The 27846-nt window shown below is 41.5% G+C and overlaps 1 protein-coding gene across 1 annotated transcript in view; it reads right to left on the bottom strand.

Annotated features, from left to right (window-relative positions):
- TG (thyroglobulin) overlaps positions 1 to 27846 on the bottom strand; it is a 147157-nt gene that overhangs the window by 8770 nt on the left and 110541 nt on the right. Inside the window, exons 42-45 of the mRNA XM_039350445.1 lie at positions 15864 to 16028; positions 13501 to 13668; positions 6385 to 6566; positions 3347 to 3454 (exon numbers count right to left, since the gene is read on the bottom strand). Coding sequence (XP_039206379.1) covers positions 3347 to 3454; positions 6385 to 6566; positions 13501 to 13668; positions 15864 to 16028 — 623 coding nt within the window. The remainder of the gene's footprint in view (positions 1 to 3346; positions 3455 to 6384; positions 6567 to 13500; positions 13669 to 15863; positions 16029 to 27846) is intronic.

Genomic DNA, 27846 nt, shown 5'->3' with positions numbered 1-27846 from the left:
CAACTTCAAAACCATGCAGATGGCTGACAGTAATCCTGGCTAATATTAGGAGGCCTTAATCTTGAGGAGAATGCAAGCAGACCTCGACTTACAACCATTACTTTAGTGACTGAAGTCACAACATAACTGAAAATAGTCACTTATGACTATTTTTCACACTTATTACCACTGCAGTCTCCCTGTGGTCACATGATTAAAATTCAAATGCTGGCAACTGACTCATATTTATGACTGTGGCAGTGTCCCAGTGTCACGTGATCCCCTTTTATAACTTTCTGACAAGCAAAGTCAAGGGGGAAGGCAGATTTACTTAACAACTGTGTACTAACTTAACAACTGCAGTGATTCACTTAACAGCTGTGGCAAGAAAAGTCGTAAAATGGGGCAAAATTTATTCAACAACTGTCTCGCTTAGCCACAGAAATGTTGGGCTCAGTTGTGGACGTAAACCGAGGACTACAATAGACTCACTTCACTGGGTAGCAAGCTTTCAACTGATCTAATTTAGCATTAGACTTCCAGAAAAAGGGGGGGGGGAACCACATAGTGAAATAAAATCAACAGTTTGGCATTCAAGATCAAGATGGCGAACTTAGGGATCGTTACATAAGTCATTTAAATACTAAGTACCCTGTTTTTTATGGGGTTCAGATATCTGCATCACCCCTTTAGTATATCTATGAGGAAGAAATTGCATGTAAGGGAATTTGTGTCAAAACTAATGACTGAAATCCTGTCTCCTTTTCACATTCATTGCATGACACATCTATGAAAGAACAGTGGGGTTTTGACAGAGGAACAGCCCCTTTCATCTTGATTTTTTTTTTTAACTTGTCTTGGGTGCCCCTGATTGGATACATCCAATATACATCAAATCTGAGGGGGATTTGGGTTAGATTTAAGCATGTTTTATTTGAAATGGTTATAAACATTTATGAAACACATAGAAATGCTTCAATTTGGACACAGTAAAGCACTGTTGTTACAGGTAGTTCTCGACTTACAACTTGGAACTATGGTCTTAAGTCATGCCAGTTGTTAACCAGATCACCAGGTGACAGTGCCCAACTTTACGACCTGTTTTTCCACAGTTATTGAGCAAATCACTGCAGTTGTTAAGTGAATCACATAGTCGTAAAACGAATCCAGCTTCCCCCATTGACTTTGCTGGCTGGAAACCATCTGGGAAAGTGATAAATGGAGATCATGTGACCCGGGGATGCTGCAACTGTCTGAATGCTGGTTGCCAAGAGTCCACATTTTGATAATGTGGCCACAGGGATACTGTGATGGTCATAAGTGTGAGAGCACTGGTCATAAGTCACTTTTTTCAGTACTGTTGTGACTTTGAATGGTTGCTAAACAAAGGGCTGTTAGTCATATTCCAGATAAATTTGCTTTATCACTTTATCTGCTGCTGAACTGTAATGCAACACTGGGTACGCTATTTTGCAATTCTTTGCTACTTCTTTAGGAATTTTCACATTGTTATAATATATTTACAAATATTAAAATGATCTCGGTAAAGCTAACAGGATAATTCTGCCTATTATCTTCAAATCACTGGACACAGAATGAGTGAACTGCATCTCAGAATTCTTAATTTGAGACTTAAATCATTTAAAAAGAATGTTTGGACAAGACACAAGTCAATATTTGTGTTTGTACAAAAATTAACGAAAGACCATATCAAATAGAAGTTTAAAAGGCTCAATGTAAACAGAAATTTGACTAAATCAGACATTGTGCCAGATTCAAAAGGAAGTTAACTGCCTGCCGTGGGATTTCCATTTGCTCACCAAGAAACGCTCACAAGCCCTATTTTTTCAAATTTCTTGCAAAATTAGCACAGATGTCACTAAATAAACATTGTACGCATATTCCCAAAGTGAGATTTAAACTATGCTGAAGATGTTTCAGTTTTTATTTCATTACTCCAGATTTTAGTCTCTCACTCAGTCCAAAACCTCTTATGAAAATAAAGGAACTCTGGGGTTTTGTACAGCTTTCCTAATGACCATTGGCTAGTTAGTCTAGGAACTGAAGTCAAGAAATTATGGAGACAAAAAAGCTTAGATTAAGTTCTTACTGCCCCAAGGCTGATGGTCCACAGAGAACTAGCTAATTAATTCAATTGCAGCTCAGCTTTAGTAATGTAAATGTGAGGACTGGCTAGACAGGGAAGTAAAAAAAAAATCTCAAAAGAAGGCAGTGGTGAACATATGAAAGGACATCTATGAAAGGAAACAAGCTAACCTTCTTTATTTTGGCTTAGGGGTATCCAAGCGTGGCCACTTTAAGACTTGTGGACTTCAACTCCCAGAATTCCTCCAGTTAACCAGCCAACCATCATGGCTGGCTGGGGAATTCTGGGACTTGAAGTCCACAAGTCTTGAAGTGGCCAAGGTCGGACACCCCTGTTCTAGCTAAAATGTAGCTGGTGATAGAGAAAACAATCTTTTCTGAAAACTCTGCAAACATTGTGGACACACTTTCCAATAGTTAGAACCAATAGAAGCAAATTATCTTCCCATATCAGAGGAAGTAGAATGCAGAAAAAGTGGTTTTAATGCTTTGCATGCAAGGTAGAATAAAAAATGAAAACAGACATGCTTTCAGCTCAATTATTCTTACCCTCTTTTACTGGTTTTACTCTGGTGTTTTTTCTCTTATATAGAAACTAGAAGCTGAAGCTCCATTGTTCTTTCTTTCTTGACCTTGTTCTTTTAACCTCTTTCTGAAAAGCTAATACTTTCTACCACCAGCTCCACCTATATTTCTACATTTGTCTCCTGCCTCAAAGGCCCAGAAAAGGATTGGACCAGGTAACTCACTCAAGAATTGCATAAGAACTATCTTAAACTTTAGTTATCAGAATAACGGAGTAACAAATTTGGAGGTCTTCTAGTCCAACCATCTGCTCAGGCAGGAAACCCTATATCATTTCAGACAAATAGGTGTCCAATGTCTTCTTAAAAATTTCAGCATTGGAGCATTCACAACTTCTGGAGGCAAGTCGTTTCACTGTCAGGAAATTTCTCCTTAGTTCTGCTTCTCTGTTTGGTTAGTTTCCATCCATTGCTTCTGGTCCTGTCTTCAGGTGCTTTGGAGAATAGCTTGACTCCCTCTTCTTTGGGGCAGCCCCTGAGATATTGGAACACTGCTATCATGTCCCCCCTCATCCTTCTCTTCATTAGACTAGACATGCCCAATTCCAGCAACCGTTCTTTGTATGTTTTAGCCTCCAGTCCCCTAATCATCATGAGCATAAGGAATGATCCAAAGAACACTTTTACTCTTATCTAAATCATTTTACAAGTAAGCTAGGTCAAAAGATTATCCTTACCTGCTCAAGGAACTGCTGTCTGGCACATGGTACATGAAAATATTTCCTCTCTTGTTGTTAGCCCATTCCTTTGCCATATCTATGGTTGGGCAAATGATAAAGTGATCTCTAAAAACAGGAAAAAAATGCATCTTTACAATCTGGAAACAATTAGCCTTTTATCATAAATAGATCTGAAGTCTCTGCCTTTATGCTGTTACTCCATATCCACACACTCAGGATTAACCAAAAACAAAAATTGTTAAGTTCTTCAAAATTCTCTATTAGGTAAGGTGGTAGAGTAACCAAGAGAAGGGGGGGGGGGAAGCATAGAAGTCCCTGAGTCAAATATTATAGGTTTCCAAAATGGAAATTACAGTTTGGATGCGTGACTTAAGATTAATACAAGAAGGCCTCAATTGACGCACACAACCGAGAGTGAAATTTCCATTGTAAGAAAGTGTGGTCAAAAGTCAAGTTGGACCCAATTTGACAACCATTTTTACAATGGTCATTAAGTGAATGCTGAAGTTCTAAGTGTGAAACCATTCTTCTGAATGGGTGTTTTTTGCTGAACCCTTGCAAATTGCAGTCAGGAGACTGCACACATGACCGCAGGACACTGCAACAGGTCATAAATGTGAACCAGTTTCCCAGCATCTGAATTGCAATCATTGGCCATGGGGGCATTGATGTGGTCATAAGTACAAGGATTGACCAGACTATTTTTTTCCAATATTCTTTTTTTTTTATCATTTTCTTTTAGTGAAAAACAAATCTATTTTTTTTTAAAAAAAAAAAAGAAAAGGCCTGGTGCAGCCATATGTGTTATAGACGTTCCGTGGAGAATTCAACATAAAAGAATAGGTCAAAATAATTTGTAAACTTTTCTCTTTTCCAAGTTTCAGCCCTCTTTGAAGCGTGCAATTGATTGCTTATAATTCCCGTTTCAGTCACCTTTCTGCCTTTAGCAAACTTAAGGCTGTGTTTAAATATAGTTTGTTGCTAATGCTGATTTGTTGGAAGTGGGACAAGAGTTTTGTAAATAAAGTAAATAAATAAAGGTGGCATACATACAAATAAATAAAATAAAACAATTAAATTATTGGAATGGGTAAAGGGGAACCCCAAAACAACACATGCAGTGGTATCTTACTCCTTCTCTGATTAAAAAAATTCATCACAAAGAATGAACAAGAATGGATATCCTGAGGAGCATATGGCAGTTGGTTTCTTATTTCAAGTCCAGTGTGGTAAAGTTGCCAAATTTAAAACCTGAAGAAATGACATATGAGGAGCCAAAGAAAACAAAAGCAATACTCTTCAGCTGCAAGAGACTGTATTTGAGGGTTATGGCTCTACTGCTCAAAATGTTTTTCTTGAATGTGTTGGAAGGTCTGCAGCCCATAATTTAAAACTGAACTCAACTTGATATATTTATCCAACGCTTCAGTTTTGACTTCTTCTCTCTTCTGCCTATGTACACCTCTGCAGGGGGCATCAAAGTTAGCATCTTGTCCACAATGCGCTGTGAAGCTTATGTTTATCCTGACTTTCAGGCGTGCTAAGCCACAATTTTGATAAACACATGTGTCAAAGCATTGGGAAGTATAGTATGTGCACCTTGGATGGGGAGGGGGAAGCTGATGCATTTATTGTGATTTTTTTTAAAAAAAAACTACTGGAGATTCACTTTGATATTTAGATACTTAGAAGGAATTCATTTTGAGTACTTCCAATCCACTTTCAGCCACGCAGTCCCAGAACATGGATTAATGGTGAAAGAATTGACTTTATTTATTTTGATTGATTGATTAGATTTTAACCTGCCTTTAGTATTTCATAGATTAACTCAAGGTGATGAACACACATAATATTCCTTCCTATTTTTACACAACAATTACTCTGTGAAGGTGGGTTGGATTGAGATAGAGTGACTGGCACAAAGTCACCCAGTCAGCTTTCATGCCTAAGGCGGGACTAGAAATCACAGTCTCCTGGCAATTGGCCAAAAGTCACCCAGCTGGTTTTCATGCCTAAAGTGAGACCAGAACTCATAGTCTGATAATTGGCCCAAAGTCATCCAGCCAACTTTCATGCCTAAAGTGGGACTAGAATTCACCACCTCCTAGTTTGTAAGCCAGTCCTATACCTAAGACAGGACTAGAACTCACAGTCCCCTGGTGATTGGCTCAAAGTCAGCTTTCATGCCTAAGGTGCAACTAGAACTTACTGTCTCCTGGTTTCTAAGCCAGCATCTTAACCATTACACCAGTGGTTCTCAACCTGTGGGTTGGAACCCCATTTGGGGTCGAACGACCATTTCACGGGGGTCGCCAAACAATGCAGTCCACCATTTTCCCCCCCTTTCCTTAGCTGTGCTACTCCTTTTTATTCTATTGGCTTTCGAAAGCCAATAGAATAGACTCTCTTGAATAGAGTCTAATTCTATTGGCTTTCAAAAGCCAACAGGAATTGTCCAGGCTATGTCTCTGCCCTGCTGAGCCGACCAAAAGTCCCATTCTGCAAACGGTGCTGCACCAGTTGAGTAGTCCTCGACTTACGACCGGTTGAGTAGTCCTCAACTTACAACCGGTTGGGGGTCGCGGCATTAAAAAGGTTGAGAACCACTGCATTACACTAAAGCAGGGGTATGCAACCTTGGCTCTTTTATGACTCATGGACTTCAACTCCCAGAATTTCTGAGCCAGCATGGCTCAGCTTGGAAACCTCTCCCATTTCCCTCAGCATGGCTGGATCAGGAATTCTGGGAGTTGAAGTCCACGAGTCATAAAAGAGCCAAGGTTGCCTACCCCTGCACTAAAGATACAGGGATTATATCCTAGAGGTCACAATTGCTAGAGGTCCCAATTGCTAGCCAGAATAATGAAGCACAATAACCCTTTACTAAGCCCTTGTTAATATATCTTGCTTCTACAGAGTAATGGCTTGTTCTAAGAAATCATCTTTTGCTTGTCCTGCCATTTTTTTTTCTTTTCCATGCCTTCCTTCCATGATTTCTCTCCGACCTTTAAAAAAAAAAAGGGGGAGAAACTTACCGAGTGGCATTTTCTAATGCCCTGGAGAAGGAAGCATACTCAGTGGATGAGTGTTCCAGGGAATAAAACCATGTAGCTGCATCCTGGATGAGAAGGTTGGATTCTTCACCGCCCAAAGAGTTCTGGAGGGCCTGATAAAAAGCGGTTTTGCTATTGGTTCGGCCTTGACTTTCCTCAAAACGCTAATAAGAGAGGAGAAGAGCATGCAGAAAAATTCAGAAATGGCTGTTCACATTTCAACAAAAATGTATACATTTAAGCCAGGGGTGTTCAAACTTGGCAACTTTAAGACTTGTGGACTTCAACTCCCAGAATTCCTGGCTGGCTGAGGAATTCTGGGAGTTGAAGTCCACAAGTCTTAAAGTTGCCAAGTTTGAAGACCCCTGATTTAAGCAATTGCATGCTCATCATTGGTGCACAATGGCACCTCCAATTCTGCCTTACTTTGCTCCCTGTCTTTTTATCCATTTTAAATCTTTCTGATAACTGTAATTGGGAAAACGATGGACAACTGCAGGCAGTCCTTGACTTATGACCATGGATTTAGCAGCTGTTCAAAGTTACAACCGCATTGAAAAAAAATGGCTCGTGATTGGTACTCACGCTTATGACAATCGCAGCCTGCCCCCCAAGTCACATGAACAAAACCCAGGCACTTGGCAACTTGACACCATCCCAGAGTCATGTGATTGCCATTTGCAACCTTCCCATCCGTCTTCTGATAAGCAAAGATAACGGGAGAAGCTGGATTCGTTTAAAGACTGTGCAATTCATTTAACAACTGCAGGGATACACTTAACAACTGTGGCAAAAAAAGGTCGTGAAATTGGGCGTGACTCACGTATCAACAACCTTGCTTACAAACGGAAATTCTGTTCCTAATTGTGGTTGTAAGTTGAGAACTATCTATATGTCCGTCTGCCATTAGTTTGCCATTTGAAAAGGAGGAAGAAGGGGTTAAAGAATGCATGATAAATATGGTCAAGGGCAGGGGTAGGCCACCTTGGCTCTTTTATGACTCGTGGACTTCAACTCCCAGAATTCCTGAGCCAGCCATGCTGAGGGGAAAGGGAGAGGTTTCCAAGCTGAGCTATGCTGGCTCAGGAATTCTGGGTGTTGAAGTCCACGAGTCATAAAGCGGCCTAGGCCTAGGCCAGGAGTAGGCAACCTTGGCTCTTTTATGGACTTCAACTCCCAGAATTCCTGAGCCAGCCATGCTGAGGGGAAAGGGAGAGGTTTCCATGCTGAGCCATGCTGGCTCAGGAATTCTGGGAGTCATAAAAGAGCCAAGGTTGCCTACCCCTGGCCAAGGGCTACAAGATTTGTTTCTACAATTGGTCAATGCAACCCTTCGGGATAGCGGGGAGGCTGAGAAGAATATCCGGAAGATCGTAGGTGAGTACCAGGAAGCAACTTTGTTAGTTTTTCTTTTGATGAAATGCAACTGTAATACTCCACACACCACAGCAGGCATTTGGCAGGAATCTTGATTGATTAATTAATTGATGATTGAATTAGTTTGGTATAGTGGTTAAGGTGCTGGCCTAGAAATCAGGAGATGATGAGTTCTGGTCCTGCCTTAGACATAAAAGCTAACTGGCTAACTTGGGGCCAATCACCAGGAGACAGTGAGTTCTAGTCCCGCCTTAGACATGATAGCTAGCTGGGTAACTTGGGGCCAATCACCAGGAGACAATGAGTTCTGGTCCCTCCTTAGATGTGAAAGCTAGCTGGTTAACTTGGGGCCAATCACCAGGAGATGATAAGTTCTGGTCCCTCCTTAGATGTGAAAGCTAGCTGGGTGACTTTGGGCCAATCACCAGGAGACAGTGAGTTCTGGTCCCGCCTTAGACGTGAAAGCTAGCTGGGTAACTTGGGGCCAATCACCAAGAGACAGTGAGTTCTGGTCCCGCCTTAGACGTGAAAGCTAGCTGGTTAACTTGGGGCCAATCACCAGGAGACGATAAGTTCTGGTCCCGCCTTAGACATGAAAGCTGGGTGTGGGACTTTGGGCCAGTCACTCTCTCTCTGCCCAACGTACCTTATAGGAGTGTTATTGTGAAGAAAATAGTAAAAAGAATAACAAAATAACAGAGTTGAAAGGGAACTTGGTGATCTTCTAATTCAACCCCCTGCTCAAGTAGGAGATCCTATCCCATTCCAGACAAATGGCTGTGCATTATGCATGTTGAATTACTTATAAAGTAACAAAGGCGGGATAAAAATCTGACATATACATAAATAAAATTCCAGTACATGGTCTCCAAATTCTATTGTCTTCAAATATGGAAAATCCTCAGCGGGGCTGGTTTGGGTTTAAGGACCCAACAAACCAGAAGCCAACATTACAGAAGAAAGAATAAGGTCCTTATTTTATTTTATTTTTTTTTAAAAGGTCTTTAAAAATACAACGATGGTTTTGCACATGTAAAGACCACTACCATACTACAGGTGCTCAGAATCCAAGATGTCTGGAGGCTGAAAAGATCCTGATTTAACAGAAACTCAAGTCAGACTCTCTAGGAATAGCACCTGGTGCATGAATCATTGAGAAATCCAGCCAGGACTGAAGAAAGTTTCAGCTCTCCAGGCAAAACTATTTTAAAGGTTTTTTCCCTATCATTTAAGCAAATGTTTCTGAAATATATATGAACAAACATATAAGTGTCTTTACAGGTACCCGGACACACACACACACACACACACACACACACACACACACACACACACACAAACCCACCCACCCTTTTTAAAGACTATGTTTTTCTCCCAGTCCCAAATTATTTTTCTCACCCCTGCATTGGCTACAGATGAACTTCCTGAAAAACTGGAAATCTAAGAATTCTCCATGGACCCTTGGCTTAAAAACCTGGTTTGAATAATCTTTTTTTCCAAATCATTCCACAGTTGACATCTAATAATAAAACTTTTTTTTTATTTCTTATTTTTGGCCTAACTCAGGATTTTTTTTTTTAAAGGTTCTGCTTTTTAGTGTAAAAACTATTATTATAGACACGTAGGCCCAGGTTTCACAACTGCCAAATCACTTGAGGTAAATTTGTGCTTTGACTGAACCCTAGAGGTTGCTGAGGAAATAGTCATACAGGTCGTCCTCGACTTACAACAGTTCATTTAGTGATCGTTCGAGGTTACAACGGCACTGAAAAAAGTGACTGATGACCGTTGTTCACACTTATGACCCCTGCAGCATCCCCATGGTCACGTGATCAAAATTCTGTTCCGTTCCAGCCTACGTGAGTCCTTGTTAAGCTCAGAAGGAGAAACCCCCAAACAAGCAGGCTGGAACCACAGGAAAAAAACCAATCCCCTTTTATTATTCACAGACCTGAGTCAATGTCCAAGGCAAACAAACACAGTTCACAGAAATTCAATCCTCAACATAAACGATTGCCTTCAGCAACCAGCACCTCCCACACCTTCCCTTTTATTATGCAGCCAAGGCGTGGCTTCCTAATGCCTTCTCCTTTGCCTTTGGAGCCGCCCCATTGCATTCCTCTGTCCTACTCGCTTCTCTTGCCTGCGCTTTCGTGCATCCGGGATTTGTCCCAGCTGTTTTTCATCACTGCCCAACTCAGGCTCCCAGCACAGCTGTGTCTCAGCCTGAGCGCGAGTAGAGGGGCCAGGCTCCTCCTCAGACTGTAAGTCTTGGAGCTGCTCAGAGCCTTCCTCTGACTCTGATGTCACTCCAGGCCCCTCCTCCTCCTCCTCTGATTCCTCAGACTCAGCTGCCAGATCTACTGGCTGGCACGGAATCACAACAAATTCAGACACTTGGCAGCTGGCATGTACTTATGAAGGTTGCAATGTCCTGGGGTCACGTGATCCCCTTTTGCGACCTTCTGACAAAGAAAGTCCATGGGGAAGCCAGATTCACTTAATTACGATGTTACTTAACTGCTGAAGTGATTCACTTCACTGGCAAGACAGTTCGCAAAATGGGGCAAAAATCACTTAACAACTGTCTTTTGGGGCTCAGCTGTGGTTGGAAACTGAGGACTACCTGTACAGTAGAATGCTGTTAATTCATTTAATAAATAGGCTATTGTGAAGAAGGCAACTCTTTCCTCCTGTTCTTAATTTTCCATGAGCCATGACTACATGAAGAAGTATGTATGCATGTTTGTCTCATATTGAATTAGAGTAACCCCATGCACATGTGCGGCAGCTGCCCAAAAGGCCAACACAGTGCTAGGCTGCATTAACAGAGGGATAGAATCAAGATCACGTGAAGTATTAATACCACTCTTCAATGCCTTGGTAAGGCCACACTTGGAATACTGCATCCAGTTTTGGTCACCACGATGTAAAAAAGATGTTGAGACTCTAGAAAGAGTACAGAGAAGAGCAACAAAGATGATTAGGGGACTGGAGGCTAAAACATATAAGGAACGGTTGCTAGAATTGGGTATGTCTAGTTTAACGAAGAGAAGGACAAGGGGGGACATGATAGCAGTATTCCAATATCTCAGGGGCTGCCATAAAGAAGAGGGAATTAAGCTATTTTCCAAAGCACCTGAAGGCAGGACAAGAAGCAACGGGTGGAAACTAATCAAGGAGAGAAGCAACCTAGAACTAAGGAGAAACTTCCTGACAGTGAGAACAATTAATCAGTGGAACAGCTTGCCTCCAGAAGCAGTAAATGCTCCAACACTGGAAGTTTTTAAGAAGAGACTGGACAGCCATTTGTCCGAAATGGTGTAGGGTTTCCTGCCCGAGCAGGGGGTTGGACTAGATGACCTCCAAGGTCCCTTCCAACTTTACTACTATTACTATTACTACATGTTTACCATCTGCACTGCTACTGGTGCAACAAAATCTAACTGTAATTTTTTTTTTTATGTGCATTGCTCTAAAACTCTAAAAACTCAATGAGGTTCTTTTTCAGGAAAGTCTTCCATTTGAACAACAAAATTTTCCCCATTTTATCCAATAGAACATGAAAACCCTCTCTCTTCTTGCTATGCCTATGGAAGAAGATGGTGTTTGTTTGTTTTTTTTGAAATGTGACATTGCTGTGGTTCACAATTCTTTTGGCAAAGAGAGTTGCTGAAGGAAGTTAGAAAGTGACAGTATAGAAAACTGAAAAATGATCTTCTCATCTGCTTTCCAGGGAGAGAATCAACCTAGAACTAAGGAGAAATTTCCTAACAGTGAGAACAATTAATCAGTAGAACGGCTTGCCTTCAGACGTTGTGGGTGCTCCACCACTGGAGGATTTTAAGAAGAGACTGGACAGCCACTTGTCTGGAATGGTATAGGGTCTCCTGCTTGAGCAGGGGGTTGGATTAGGACAGTGGTTCTCAACCTTTTTAATGCCGTGACCCCCAACCGGTCGTAAGTTGAGGACTAAACCGGTCGTAAGTCAAGGACTACCCAACTGGTTGTAAGTCGAGGACTTTCCCTGCCAGGGAGCGCCGCACACGCATGGTGCCGCCCCCTGCGCCGGCCGAGGCATAGGTGGCAAGTGGCAGAGATGGAGCAGGCCGACCACCGGCTGGGCCAGCCCAAGGGAGGTAAGGCACCCACCTGAAAAGGGGAAAAAAATGGCAGACAGCCTTGCTTGGCGACCCCCGTGAAATGGTCGATCGACCCCAAATGGGGTTGCGACCCATAGGTTGAGAACCGCTGGATTAGGAGATCTCCAAGATCCCTTCCGACTCTGTTATTCTGTTACTATTCTGCTATTATGTTAGAGGAATGATGGAGAGATGGAAATCAGCAAAGAGAGCATTCCAAACAAAGAAAAGGAAAGGAATGAAGATTGAAGTAGATCACTTTGGACTTTGAAATGAGAAGACCAGACAAAAAGGAAAATAGGTTTCTATTTATCGGGTGGAGTTAATTTACTTAAAAGTGTCTCACTGTTGAATTTTTTAGTATGTTCGCAGACATTTGGATACTGGCTATCTTAATTTGAAAAGCATTAGTTCCTTCTGAGTGACTACATATAGCAAATCACAGTCCCTCTAATTAAGGGACTGTATTTCTGTTGGCAATCTAATGCTTTGATTTGCTCCATCGCCACTACCTGGTGCATGGAGACTTCTGAGAATTGTATTGTCATCATATGATAGCTTCTATAGATAGTCCTCAACTTATGACCACAATTGGGTTGGACTAGATAGAAGACCTCCAAGGACCCTTCCAATTCTGTGATCCTGTTGTCTGGGATCAGAATTTTGTTTGTTAGTTTTGTTCAATGTCTATGGCTGTCCATTTCAGTCATTGACACTGAGTGACTTATGGAGTTTTCATTGTTAAGGCAAGGTGCCTGTTATGTGAATCACACCTGATTTTACAACACTGGCTCCATGTTGCCAGTAAAATTTGTACTCTTTCATCATATATGTGAATATGCATAAAGCAGGCCCTGGATTTTTTTTTTCTGAATCTATCTATCTCTATAATTGAAGCTATAGTTATACATCAGAATCCTAGAGGACAATCACTTAAATCTGAGCCAGCACTGCTGCAGCTGCCAATGCAGTCCTAGGCTGGATTAACAGAGGGATAAAATCAAGATCTCATGAAGTCTTGATACCACTTTACAATGCCTTGGTAAGGCCACACTCAGAATGCTGCACCAGTTTTGGTCGCCACAGTGTAAAAAAGATGTTGAGACTCTAGAAAGAGTGCAGAGAAGAGCAACAAAGATGATTAGGGACTGGAGGCTAAAACATATAAGGAACGGTTGCTGGAATTGGGCAGTTCTAGTTTAATGAAGAGAAGGATGAGGTGGCACATGATAGCAGTGTTTCAATATCTCAGGGGCTTCCGCAAAGAAGAGGGAGTCAAGCTATTCCCCAAAGCATTTGAACACAGGACAAGAAGCAACAGATAAAAACTAATCAAGGAGAGAAGCAACCTAGAACTAAGGAGGAATTTTCTGACAGTAAGAACAATTGATCAGTGGAATGACTTGCCTTAAGGAGTTGTAGATCTTCCAACACTGGAAGTTTTTAAGACAAGATTGGACAACAATTTATCTGATCTGTTATAAGGTTTTCTGCCAGAGCAAGGGGTTGGACTAGAAGACCTCCAAGGTCCCTTCCAACTCTGTTAGCAGTAGGTTTCAGGCATGGCATTTCTGCTTACCTTAATCGCCTTTGCACGACTGATCAGCCCATCCTGTTGTGCACTTCCAATCAGTATGTCCATCTTCGAAAGTCGGGAACGTTGCAAAGCAGCTGGAAAAGGCTCCTGCAGGTAGGATCCATCAACAACTGGACCCCAATACTGGAATGGTCCACTTATGGCTAGGAGCTACATAAAGAACCACAAAAAAGGTTAGCATAGGAGTGGAAGGAGAATGAAGTAAATCTTATGCATGCCAGGACAGATGAAGAAGTGGGGCAGAAAGCATCAGTGGCCACTGGTAGTAAAGAAGAAAGAAAACACCATTATAACTTACTAATGACTTTTACTAGAAGCAGACAAACTAGGGAATTGCTTGTGCAAATCACACTCATACAGTAAAAGAGCTGTGGTGGCACAGTGGTTAGAATGCAGTAATGCAGGCTGACTCTGCTCACTGCCAGGAGTTCAATCCTGACCGGCTCTAGGTTGACTCAGCTTTCCATCCTTCTGAGGTGGGTAAAATGAGGACCCAGATTGCTGGGGGCAATATGCTGACTCTATAAACTGCTTAGAGAGGGATGTAAAGCAATATGAAGAGGTATATAAGTTTAAGTGCTATTGCCATTGATAGTTTATGTCTAGCTGTGCCTAGAACAGTCCAATGACAGTGGAATCTACAACAGTTCCTGATATCCTTTGCGCATCAGGCTCTTGAATGGCTCTGGATAAGCCATTCAATGCCCCCAGAAAGTGGTTTTGATAAAAGAATGGTTTCCCCTTTGTTCTCAGTTGCTGTTCAAACACATATCCACACATACCCACACCCACAAAACCTCATTAGCTACTACCATAACTAAGTCTCTCGCAACTTTTTGATCTATTCTCAGTTATATAATTGGATTGTTCAGACCTGAACTTCTGTAATAAACAACAATCCTAAGGATTAAAGAGATATCATAGTTGCTCCATCCTTCATCAGAAAAGCACTCTTATCTTCTAACCACAGGTGTCAAACTCGCCACGTCACATGATGTGTCGCGATGTATTGTGACTTTTTTTTCGCATTGCCGGAGCTGGGGTGGGCGCGGCCTCCACATGATGCAGCTGCCCCACGGGGCCAGCAGTTTGACACCCCTGTTCTAAACCAATGTTTCTCAATCTTAGCAACTTTAAAAGGTATGGACTTCAATTCCCAGAATTTCTCAGGCAGCCACGCTCAAGAAATATTAGGGTTAGGGTTAGGGTTATGAAAGGAAGGAAGGAAGGAAGGAAGGAAGGAAGGAAGGAAGGAAGGAAGGAAGGAAGGAAGGAAGGAAGGAGGGAGGGAATGAGGAAGGAAGGAAGGAAGGAAGGAAGGAAGGAAGGAAGGAAGGAAGGAAGGAAGGAAGGAAGGAAGGAGGAGGGAGGGAGGTTAACTTTAAACAAGTACATTTCACCTTTCTTTCCTTTACTTATTTGGACCTTTTTATTTATTTATTTATTTATTTATTTATTTTTAAAATTTATAAGCCGCCCCACTCCCGAAGGACTCTGGGCGGCTAACAATAAAAAACACATAAAACATAACAGAACAACAGTATAAAGACAATCATCCAGGGGTCAGGTTTTATAAACCCCAGGCCTGCCGGAAAAGCCAGGTCTTAAGCAGCTTATGGAAGACCAACAGGGTGGTAGCGGTCCTAATCTCTGGGGGGAGCTTGTTCCAAGACGTGGGCGCCATCACAGAGAAAGCCCTCCTCCGCGGCCCCGCCAAATGGCACTGCTTGGCCGACGGGGCCTGAAGAAGGCCCAGCCTGTGGGATCTAACCGGACACAGGGAACTATGAGGTAGTAGGCGGTCTCTTTTCCTAACATTCAACCAGAATCTGTCTCCTACAACTGAAAACCCATCATCCGGTGCTCTTCCCTCTGTTCAGAATGGTTCAAGGAAGGTCATATAATAAAAAGGAACGACACAAGCTCTGCCCCTTTGGCACGTGCACATTGGTGCATGTATGACAAAAAAAATTCTCTCTCTTTTCTCATTTTTCTCCAAGAGAATACCCAAGAGACAGACGAAATAACTTCATCCACGGTATGAATTGCTTGCTTGCGGTGAGTCTTTGGGCCTACAGGACTTGCAGGCCTCGGATTCATTTCACATTCTCATTTGCTAGTGGGCTTGAGGTTGCACTCAGTCTTAAGGCAACGGACAATTCACAACCAATTCATCAACTCTACAGTCTCTGGTTTTATTTTGGTTCCACTTCCTTCCAAGAGAAGAGAGATTTCTCTTTCGAGAAGACATTCATCCCAGGAACCAGACGGACCTTTTCTGCCCTGCTAGATCTGCACACCCGTGCATTTAAACGGCGATGACAAAAATCAAGAAATGAACACACCTTGGTTTGCGCATCGTTAAGTGTTTTGGCAGGCAACTGGCGAAGGCATGAGGCAAGTTCAGGACTGCGGGTTGATGGGCAGCCCACTTCACGAGCCAAAACAGCCGCTTGGACTTGGGCTTTCTCTTTGCTGAGTGTTATTGCTGGAGAGAAAGCAGATCCTCCCTAAGAAAAGGGAAAAAAAGTAGGGGGAATAAGAAGAATTAAGTAGGCTGTGTACTTTCCTGGATGCATGCTTTTAAGGGACAAAAACCCAAAAAGGCAGAAAGAAAAGCACTCAATGGATTTCAACAATATGATTTCATTTCAACCACTGGCCAGAAGCATTAAAATCTACACATATACCGTAAATGCATTATTTTAGCAATTTCCATGAAAGTAGTAACTTGCCCTCGTATTGATAGAAGAGAATACCATATATGCCGGCGTACAAGGCGACCCGGCGTATAAGATGACCCCTGTCTTTATCGCCGGGCCACATTCCTAGAACGTTGTCTTATACGCCGGAAACTACCAGTATTTCTGGCGTATAAGACGACTCGGCGTATAAGACGACCCCCGTCTTTGGCGCCGATTTCAGCGCTCGCGGAAGTCGCCTTATACACTGGCATTTACGGTATTTGTAGCAGAGGTTGAACGGTAGGATCCTTGGTGTTTTGTGTACTTCCGGCAAATGTTTCATTATCTGACTGAGTAACTTCATCAGTGTTGAACCTCATTCCCTTCCAGCACTGATGATGTCACCTAGTTGGGTAATGAAAAGTCTGCAAAAACAACAACAACCACCCCAACCCGGCTCAGAGAGCATCAAAGTCCCCACATATGTCCTCATATTTCAGTCCAATACTTCAAACATCAAACAATGCAAATAATAGGCATTTACGTTCATGGCCAGCCAAAATCTCCATGCATTCATGAATTCTCATAATGAAATTCCCTTTTGGGGTAGGCAGAATTAAGCAGAGCACTGAAAAGGAGTAAGTTATGCTATGGCAAAGAAATTAAAGGCCTGAGTTAAGAAAAAGTAAAGGAAACATAGTTAAACCTAGTTTACACCAACCCAAGTCCCTATATTTGTCCATATCTTTCTATCTTTGCAAACTAGTTTTGATTTTGCATCCTCAATATGCTGCTTCGTAAATCACCTTCTGTTTTTTAAATGTCTCGGTTCTCTCTTTTTGAGAGTCATCAGCTCCACCCAACAACCACTGTCGTCTCTCTCCTGCTCTCTTCCTTTGCGTTATTTCTTTCCTCATGACCATTCGTTGTGTGCTGGTCTCTCATATCCATCCAATGCCCATTCATTTGGGATCCTATCCTTCTTTGTTTAACCTTGAAATAGTATCCAATTCTAACTGCATTCAGATTTATTCAGCCCAAATCTCCTTTCAGAATAACATTTGGAAGGGACCTTGGAGGTCTTCTAGTCCCGCTCCCTACTCAAACAGGAGACCCTATACCTTTTGGGACAAATGGTTGTACAACGTCTTTTTGAAAACCTCCGGTGTTGAAACACCCACAACTTCTGGAGGCAACTCATTCCACAGATCAATTGTCAGGAAATTTCTCCTTAGTTCTAGGTTGCATCTCTCCTTGATTAATTTGCATTCCGGATCTCAGTGCCTCTCAAAAATGACAGCCGAGCTAGACAAAGCTAACCCTAGAAAATGCAAACTTTCCATACGTGCATAGAATATGCACTGGCAAATTAAAAGAAATGAAAACCTGCATAGCCACAGCTGAGCTTAGTCTCTTGCCTCCATGGTGTGCCAAGCCCACAACTAGACTGTCAGTCTACTCAGAGATCACTTTTTTGATTAAATTTATGTACCATCCTTATGCAGGTAGTCCTTAACTTACAGCCACAATTGTAAACAGACTTCCATCACTAAGTGAGGTGGTGGATAAGTGAGTCACTCCCAATTTTACTTTTTTTTTGCTGTAGTCATTAAGTGAATCACATAGTTGTTAAATGAATCTGCCTTCCCCCATTGAATTTGCTTGTCAGAAGCTAGCTGGGAAAGTCCCAAATGGTGATCACATGACCCCAGGATGCTGCATCTCTCATAAATATATACCGGCTACCAAGCAGCTAAATTTTATTACATGACTGCCGGGATGCTGCAATGGTCATAAGTATGAGGACTGGCCATAAGTCACTTTTTTCAGCGCCACCATAACATTAATGTCATGTTTACGACAGATGAAACTCTTCAAAGAACTTCGAGGCATTGTTTACCTTAAAGAATCTTTATTCAAATAACATGGCATCGGCACATACATGGTCGAAGCCAAAATCTGAATTCTCTTCCCCATAACACGTAATATCAAAGCACAATTCCCTCCCCTAATTAACAGTCATAAATCACATTCTCCAATTAGTTTGAAATGCCGACCTTCCCTCCAGTTCTTGACCACCATTCCTTATCATCTCTTATTTCAAACAGCCTTGAAAAAAAAACCACTTTACTATGAGGTTGTTACATCTAACTAATTCCCATACACATTCTTCCTTCTCCCTCCCCCCCAGCATCATCTAATTCTAACTCTAAAAGTTAAAGGGGAAATGGCTGCATTTTCATATATTGTCAAAGCAAGAACATCCGATGTTAGCAGCGTTGACAATTGAACAGCAACTAAATGCATGGCCCTAAGACAGTGTTTCTCAACCTTGACAATTTTAAGGCATGTGGACTTCAATTCCCAGAATTCCACAGCCAGCAATGCTGGCTGTGGAATTCTGGGAGTTGAAGTCCACATGCCTTAAAATTGTCAAGGTTGAGAAACACTGCCCTAAGAAGAGGACTACCTGTAAACTGAAAGCATGGAATATCAATACTTTAATTCTCTGCTTCAAATGGATTAGGGTGGCTTTTTTTTAAATTGGCAATAAAGCCAGTTGGGTCAACAATTGGAAACAGCCACTCCTTTCATCTGGATTAGTCCTGAGTTTTATCATGTTTTGTTTGCATTGCCCACAAGAATGGTATTTGCAATAGAAGCTTCTTTACACTGTCTTGCACTTTGCTTTTGTTTTTCTTCTTGTTCTTATTTTACTTCCCCATTTCTAAATTACATAAGAAGGAAATTTTTTGTCTCAGATAAAAACTATTTAGTTAATTCCAAAGGGACTTCTGCTCGCATGAAAGGAAAAAAGAATATAAGATATAAGAGCTTCAGAACAGCAAGGCTAAATTAGCAAAGCCCCTCGTTTCAGAAATGATTAAATCAAAGTTTGGAACAAGGGCCAACACAAAACGTTAGTAAAAGCTTAGTATCTATGGAGATCCTCAGTCATCCAGGTCATAGTTATCCCAAAGATGCTTCTTTCACGAAGCAACTGGACTTCCTTGTCCAGTTGCCTTGTGAAAAAGCATCTTTGGGATAAAAGCTTAGTATTTTTTTTTTTAAACCACTCGCTCTCCATCCATTCCACTCCCACCAACCCTTATGGTAATTCATGCAGAAAAATGTGACTATCTTTACTTGAAAAAAAATATGTCTTTCATTGATATCTAGCATAAATATTTATCGTGCATAACACAGCTATTGCTACATGCAATCTGGAGGCATAAAGGTATGCTCAGAAGCTGCTTGACACACGATTTGCTCAACAACTCTTAAATTTAAAAATCCAGCTCTGGAAAAAAGATATTTTGAGAAGTAAAACTTTGGAAAACAAGTTTGAAAGTTAAACTGAACCTAGTGGAGCTGATTCCTGAGTAGGCATCAACACGTAATAGCTGTGTCCAGGCGTATTGGTCTTCTTCACCCCATAACAAAATCAGAATTTTTTGCTTTAGGGCTCCAAGTACTAAAATAGACCCCCCACTGATTTTTTTTTTCTAGCAGCAAATTAGCAAGGTCCTAGGTATTATCAATATTCTGCTGGTTTCTGTATTACTTCCTCTCTCTGCTTGGTCTCCAGGAAAGTCTCACACCTTGCATTTAAAAGAGTGTTGATTCATATAGTCAAAGTCTGAGCAATAAGACATCTAGGAGTATCAGTTTTGTCCCAGGTCTAGTTCCTACACAAAGAGGTTGTGTAGAGTAATATGGCCTGGGATAATGACTTTGATTTGCCCAAACAGACTTGGGCTGCACTGAAAGGGGGAAATGTACAGCATTAGCGGTTCAAACAATTTCTGTTCCGCTACAGAAGAACAGAAATGAGTTCTTCAAAGACTCATTGTAGTACAGCATTTTCACCCAGGAAGCTGAGTTAGTTCTTTTCAGATCTGATTCCCAGCATGAAGAGTCTTCTTGCTTAAAGATAGTCCTTGACTTACAAAACATTCCTTTAGTGCAGTGGTTCTCAACCTTTTTAATGTCGCGACCCCCAACCGGTCGTAAGTCGAGGACTACTCAACTGATGAAGCACCGTTTGCAGAATGGGGCTTTTGGCGGGCTCAGCAGGGCAGAGACAGCCTGGACAATTCCTATTGGCTTTTGAAAGCCAATAGAATTAGACTCTATTCAAGAGAGTCTATTCTATTGGCTTTCAAAAGCCAATAGAATAAAAGGGAGTAGCACAGCTAAGGAAAAGGGGAAAAAAATGGCGGACTGCGTTGTTTGGCGAACCCCGTGAAATGGTCGTTCAACCCCAAATGGGGTCCCGACCCACAGGTTGAGAACCACTGCTTTAGTTTCTGTTCGGACTGACAGCGGCACTAAAAAAAAGTGACTTACAACCACTGCTTTCCCTTAAAACAATCCCAACATCCCTACGATCACGTGATCAAAATTGGGGCACTTGGCAACTGGCATGTACTTACGATGGTTGCAAAATGATCGCATGCGATCATTTTGCAACTTTCCTAGTCAGTTTCCGACCAACAAAATCAATGGGGGGGGGAAGCTGGATTTGTGTTAAAACCATGCCATTCACTTAAGAAACACAGTGATTCACTTAACAACCACCTGGTTTAGCAATGGAAATGAGGGTTCCAGTCATGGTTGTAAGTCAAGGACTACCAGTAACTCAACGCTTATACAGTCTATTGGAGAAAATCACATTTTCTCTATCCATCGGCTAGATTTTCTCTAGTGCAAATCTCTTCAAGAAGGCTATTCTGTAACAAGCAGGTATTTCCAAGAAATATCTCTCACCTTGGTTGTCATTTGCCTTATTTCAAGTGATGCAAGCACTCTGGGAACAGCCTGTGCAGAAAAAAAATCTGAATATTTCCCTAGCACAAATCAGCAAAAACCCCTTTAACATCTGAGTCAATTGGTTAGCGCTGCAATCTCGGGTGTATTTCTTTTTTTTTTTTTTTTGCATATCATTTGCAAGTCTGCAGAAAGTTTTGTAACATTACGCAGCTCACAAGTTCTCTTCACCCACAGGGCCTTTCTACACATCTTTCCCTAATGTATTTAACTCTTCGTATGACTTGCCCAGTACTGATGGACATCACTCTGCTTTTATACTTTGACCTATAAGTGGTGGGATTCAAATATGTGAACAACCAGTTCTCTGTGTGGATGCCACTTCTGGAAGTCCATTCTGAGCCTGGGAAACAAAAAATTAGCTACCGATTCTGCCAAAGTGGTGCGAACTGGCTGAATCTCACCACTGCCTCCGTTCCTCTTTTCCTTCCTTCCTTCCTTCCTTCCTTCCTTCCTTCCTTCCTTCCTTCCTTCCTTCCTTCCTCCCTTCCTCCCTTCCTCCCTTCCTCCCTCCCTCCCTCCTTTTGCTATCTCTCTTATGCCTTCTTCCAGTGGTGCGATTCAGATATGTGAACAACCGGTTCTCTGTGTGGATGCCACTTCCAGAAGTCCATTCTGGGCCTGGGCCACAAAAAATTAGCTACCAGTTCTACCGAACTGGTGCAAACCGGCTGAATCCCACCACTGTAAGTGTCCCAGAATGCAGACTTTTGAAATCCAAATTCCTTAATGCACATTTAAAAAAAAAAAAACAACTATTCGTATGTACAGGTGGTCCTTGACTTACAACAGTTCATTTAGTGACTGTTCAAAGTGACAACCGGACTGAATGACCATTTTTCACACTTATGACCGTTGCAGCGTCCCCGTGGTCACCTGCTTCACATTTGGATGCTTGACAACTGACTCACAATGATGACGGTTGCAGAGTCGCAGAGTCATGCGATCCCCTTTTGTGACCTTCCAACACAAGCAAAGTCAACGGCAGTGATTCGCTTAACAAATGTGGCAAGAGCAGTTGTAAAATGGGGCAGAGCTCACTTAACAAATTTTTCACTTTGCCACATAAATTTTGGGGTAAATTGTGGCCATAAATTGGAGGACTACCTGTATAAGCATGATCAGATGCTGATTATCTTAAATAAATAAATAAAGGTGGATTTTTGATCTGAGAAATGTGAAAACTAGCAAGAGTTCATTTGATGTACTGTTTGTTTCTTTGTTATATTCAGCCTGTGTTATTTTTATAAATATTCAACATAAGAAGAGAGAGTCAAGCTATTCTCCAAAGCACCTGAAGGCAGGATAAGAAGCAACGGATGGAAACTAATCAAGGAGAGAAGCAACCTGGAACTAAGGAGAAACTTCCTGACAGTGAGAACAATTAACCAGTGGAACAACCTGCCTCCAGAAGCTGTGAATGCTTCAACACTGGAAGTCTTTAAGAAGAGACTGGACAGCCATTTGTCCAAAATGGTATAGGGTTACCTGCCTGAGCAGGGGGTTGGACTAGAACAAAGGTCTCCAACAGTTTGGGCACCAAGGACTGGAGAATGCGTGGTTTTGTGTACTGCCTGCATCCCACGGATGGGCTTTGCTTGTTTGTGTGGACCGATTACTGGCATGCTGCAGCCCAGTACTGGTCCACGGACTGGGGGTTGGGGACCCCTGGACTAGAAGACCTCCAAGATCCCTTCCAACTCTGTTTATTCTATTCTATTCTATTCTATTCTATTCTATTCTATTCTATTCTATTCCATTCCTTATACTATTCCTTATTCTATTCTATTCTATTCCTTATACTATTCCTTATACTATTCCTTATTCTATTCTATTCTATTCTATTCTATTCTATTCTATTCCTTATACTATTCCTTATACTATTCCTTATTCTATTCTATTCTATTCTATTCTATTCTATTCTATTCTATTCTATTCTATTCTATTCTATTCTATTCCTTATACTATTCCTTATACTATTCCTTATTCTATTCTATTCTATTCTATTCTATACTATTCCTTATACTATTCCTTATTCTATTCTATTCTATTCTATTCTATTCTATTCTATTCTATTCTATTCTATTCTATTCTATTCTATTCTATTCTATTCTATTCTACTCTATTCTATTCTATTCTATTCCTTATACTATTCCTTATACTATTCCCTATTCTATTCTATTCTATTCTATTCTATTCTATTCTATTCTATTCTATTCTATTCTATTCTATTCTATTCCTTATACTATTCCTTATACTATTCCTTATTCTATTCTATTCTATTCTAAACATCTTCCTCCTCCTGTTTTATGCTGCTATAAATCCATTAGGAGGGGAATATTCCAAATTCTCTACAGACTGAATCCATATTGGAGGTCTACTATATTTCTGCTTTCGAGTAAATAGAATAGGTTCTATTGAATAGGGTAAGGAACCTGATTTCTTCCAAATATTTCAGGCGACATCCCTCTTATTAAAAAAAAAAAATCTTTTGGCTAGATCTTGTTCAGAATGTGGAGAGTCCAACGTGGCTTATTCATACAGATAGTCCTCAACCTACGACCACAACAGAGCCCAACATTTCTGTTGCTAAGTGAGACATTGGTTAAGAGAGTTCTGCCCCATTTTACGACTTTTCTTGCCACAGTTGTTAAGCGAATCACAGCAATTGTTAAGTTAGTAACCCGGTTGTTAAGTGAATCTGACTTCCCCATCGCCTTTGCTTGTCGGAAGGTCCCCAAAAGGTGATCACGTGACCCCAGGGCAGTGCAACCGTCGTAAATAAGAGTCAGTTGCCAAGCGGCCGCATTTTGATCACGTGACCGTGGGGATGCTGCAACGGTCATAAAAACGATCATAAGTCACTTTTTTTCAGTGCCGTTGTAACTTGAAACAGTCACTAAACAAATTGCTGTAAGCTGGGGACCACCTGGATTTTAAAATGAGAATGGATTGGGGGGGGGGGATACCTCATTATGACCCTGGGGAAATTGACTGTTTTTTCTGTGACTTCTTCTGCAACCTAACAGATAAAGGAACAGCATTCTTCCATTTCTGAAAAAAGCATTACTCCATAGAAAGGAAGTTCTATCAGATGCTGCCCTGATGTTCACCTCTTCCATGTAGACATGATATCCGCACACTTGAGATTATAAGTTATGCAACTGCAGACTCGGGTTTGTGAATCAATGTAGAAGGAACTGTTTGAGTTAGAACAAGGGGCACAGCTTCCCTGTCATCCCATTTGCAGTTCCCCTGTCTAGCTGGCATCATGTTTCTTCCATCATATTAACTTCCACCATTTTAATCACTTGCGTAACTGAGAAATTTCCTTATGGTCTTCCAGAAGAGGTGACGAACCAGATAAAGATTTACGGTACAGAGTCTTCAATAAGGGATGCCCTAAGTTAAAAATATCCACTTCTCAGTTTAAATACACAGTTCTTCTACCATCTGGATGGCCAGATGTGGCCACAACCTGCTTTAATTCTACCCAGCCTTACTTCTACCACACATGGGCAAAATATCACATCAGCTGGTAGATACATTCCCTGCATTCTCCCAGTTCCTGCAACCTGGTGAGGGGGTCATGCCATCCCATCCCAAATCCAACCAATTTCAAATGCCAAAAGCACAATACTTTTCTTCTTGTGGGGTTCTGCCTTAGGAAATAAGCAGAAATGGGTGCAAATCTCCTGCCCTGTCCCTAAGGATTGGAAATGCTTGTTTGGTTATTCATGTCAGAAGCATCACAATTAAAACAAAGATGATTAGAGGTCTGGAGGCTAAAACCTATAAGGAACGGTTGCTGGAATTGGGTATGTCTAGTTTAATGAAGAGAAGGACGAGGGGGGACATGAGAGCAGTGTTACAATTTCTCAGGGGCTGCCCCAAAGAAGAGGGAGTCAAGCTATTTTCCAAAGTGCCAGAAGGCAGGACAAGAAGCAACAGATGGAAACTAAGGAGAGAAGCAATTTGGAACTAAGGAGAAATTTCCTGACAGTGAGAACAATTAATCAGTGGAACTATCTGCCTCCAGAAGTTGTGAATGCTCCAAAACTGGAAGTTTTTAAGAAGAGACTGGACAGCCATTTGTCTGAAATGGTATAGGGTTTCCTGCCTGAGCAGGGGATTGGACTAGATGACCTCCAAGGTCTCTTCCATTATTATTATTATTATTATTATTATTATTATTATTATTATTATTATTATTATTATTAAATAAGGCCTACTGTGCAACATAAAGTTTAAAATATAAAATACGAGATTAAAATGTGTACAAGTTAAACAAATCTTGCTCAGAAACTACCAAGATTAATTGTGTTCTGCCACACTTGCCTGAAGTCCTCAAGTATACACTAATGAGGACATAAAAGGCAGATATATATACTGTACGTGCTGCTGTCTGCATATAACCACAGTTGCAGATAGTGGAAGCCACCAGTTACAGTAGCCCTATTTGTTCAGAGTGTCTCTAGACCTTGTTTTACCAGTGCACAATCTAGTTTAATTTCTGACTGCATCTCGGTGCAACCTCCTTTTTGGAAACAAATACTACCCAGGTTAGTGGGACTTCCAAGCAGATTTAACCTACAGTTGGGCAACACACAAACCCCAGGATAACATGTTGCAAATTAATTTTCGTTTCCCCTGGCTCTTAGCACTTTTCTCCACGAAGTTAGAGAACGATCCAAGAACACCTCCCAATGCAACAATCCACAACCATGGTTGTTAAGTGAATCACATTGCCCTTAAGTGGATCCAACCTCCTTAATAAACTTATTTTTTTTGACAGAAACTAGCGGAAGTTTGCAAATTGCAACTGAGTGGCTGCAGGAGGTTGCAACCGGTTGTAAATATGAGTCGGTTGCCGAGTGCCCAAATTGCAATCATGTGACCAACAGTTGTAAATGTGGTCTCTGGAGCATCTTCCAGCTGCATGATTCTTTTTAGAACTGAAATGGGAAGACTGAGGCAAGATACACTGATATTTTTCCAAGTGCCTTGGAGAAAGTCACACAGAAGGTTAGGAATGCCGCCTTACCAGACTACAGGACATGGAACAATGGACTTCTGTAACATAAAGATATATTTTGAATGAATATGAGAAGGAAAAAAATCTAATACTGTAATAAGAGCGGTATAACAGGCTCCAGATATCAAGGGAAGTGATAACTTCTTCATTGTGTATACTTAGATGCTTTTATCTAAATCTGGTATTGACAGGGAGTTGAACTCAGTGCCCTAAATATCAAATTCTAACTCTATAGAATCTATGGGGAAGGACCCAAATATCAGAATAACAGAATGATAGAGTTGGAGGGAACTTGGAGGTCTTGTAGTCCACGCCCCTGCTCAAACAAGAGACTCTTTCCCAGGGGTAGGCAACCTTGGCTCTTTTATGACTCGTGGACTTCAACTCCCAGAATTCCTGAGCCAGCCATACTGAGGGGAAAGGGAGAGGTTTCCAAGCGGAGCCATGCTGGCTCAGGAATTCTGGGAGTTGAAGTCCACGAGTCATAAAAGAGCCAAGGTTGCCTATCCCTGGCCTAGTCCATTTCAGGTGAATGTCTGTCCAATCTCTTCTTAAAAACCTCCAGTAATGGAGCACCCTCAGTTTTGGGAGGCAAGCCATTCCACTGACTGATTGTTCTGTCATGAAATTTATTTTTATTTCTAAGTTGGTTCTCTCTTTGATTAGTTTTTTCTTGTTCTGCCCTCAGACGCTTTGGAACATAGATTAACCCCCTCATCCTCGTTGCAGCGCCTCAAAAATGGAAAGACTGCTATCATGTCACCCCCTAGTTCTTTTCACCAGACTAGACATACCCAATTTCTGCAACTATTTTTCATATATTTTTTTTAGCTTCCCGACCTCTAATCCTCCATGGGCAGGGGTAGGCAACCTTGGCTCTTTTATGACTCGTGGACTTCAACTCCCAGAATTCCTGAGCCAGCCATGCTGAGGAGAAATTGAGGTTTCCATGCTGAGCCATGCTGGCTCAGGAATTCTGGGAGTTGAAGTCCACGAGTCATAAAAGAGCCAAGGTTGCCTACCCCTGCCCATGGGGCTCTTTTAGAGCAGAGAAATATTGACTGATGAACAGATTAAGCATATACACTCAACATTCTCCATCCACCCACCCCTCCATTTTTTTTAAGACATCTCTCTTTCTTTGGTAGTAGAGAGTGTCCTGTAACATGCTTTCTTGTCATAACAATTAGGGAATTTCCCAAATAGGAACTACAATTCCCATTATTTCCAATCAACAACCTTCTGTTCATGCTGGCTGGCAGCTGACCCCACTAAATTGAGTAAGTTCTCTGAGCCACAAATTTCTCTAGATTTCTCGTAATTACTAAACTTCTTGTACAGGATTTCTAAAGAACAGATAATTACCAGCCCTGGAACAGCAGAAGAAGGCTTTATACTGAGGAGAGTTCTAGGACAGAGAGCCACCTTTGATATTTGATATTTGATATGCCTTGGTAAGGCCACACCTGGAATACTGCATCCAGTTTTGGTCACCACGATGTAAAAAAGATGTTGAGACTCTAGAAAGAGTACAGAGAAGAGCAACAAAGATGATTAGGGGACTGGAGGCTAAAACATATAAGGAACGGTTGCTGGAATTGGGTATGTCTAGTTTAATGAAGAAAAGGACGAGGGGGGACATGATAGCAGTGTTCCAATATCTCAGGGGCTGCCACAAAGAAGAGGGAGTCAAGCTATTCTCCAAAGCACCTGAAGGCAGGACAAGAAGCAACGGGTGGAAACTAAGCAAGGAGAGAAGCAATCTAGAACTAAGGAGAA

The sequence above is a fragment of the Crotalus tigris genome, unplaced genomic scaffold (genome assembly GCF_016545835.1).
Source record: "Crotalus tigris isolate CLP2741 ecotype Arizona unplaced genomic scaffold, ASM1654583v1 scf7180000018335.1346539, whole genome shotgun sequence".
Classification (NCBI taxonomy): Eukaryota; Metazoa; Chordata; class Lepidosauria; order Squamata; family Viperidae; genus Crotalus; species Crotalus tigris.
This window is presented reverse-complemented; position numbering and strand designations above follow the sequence as displayed.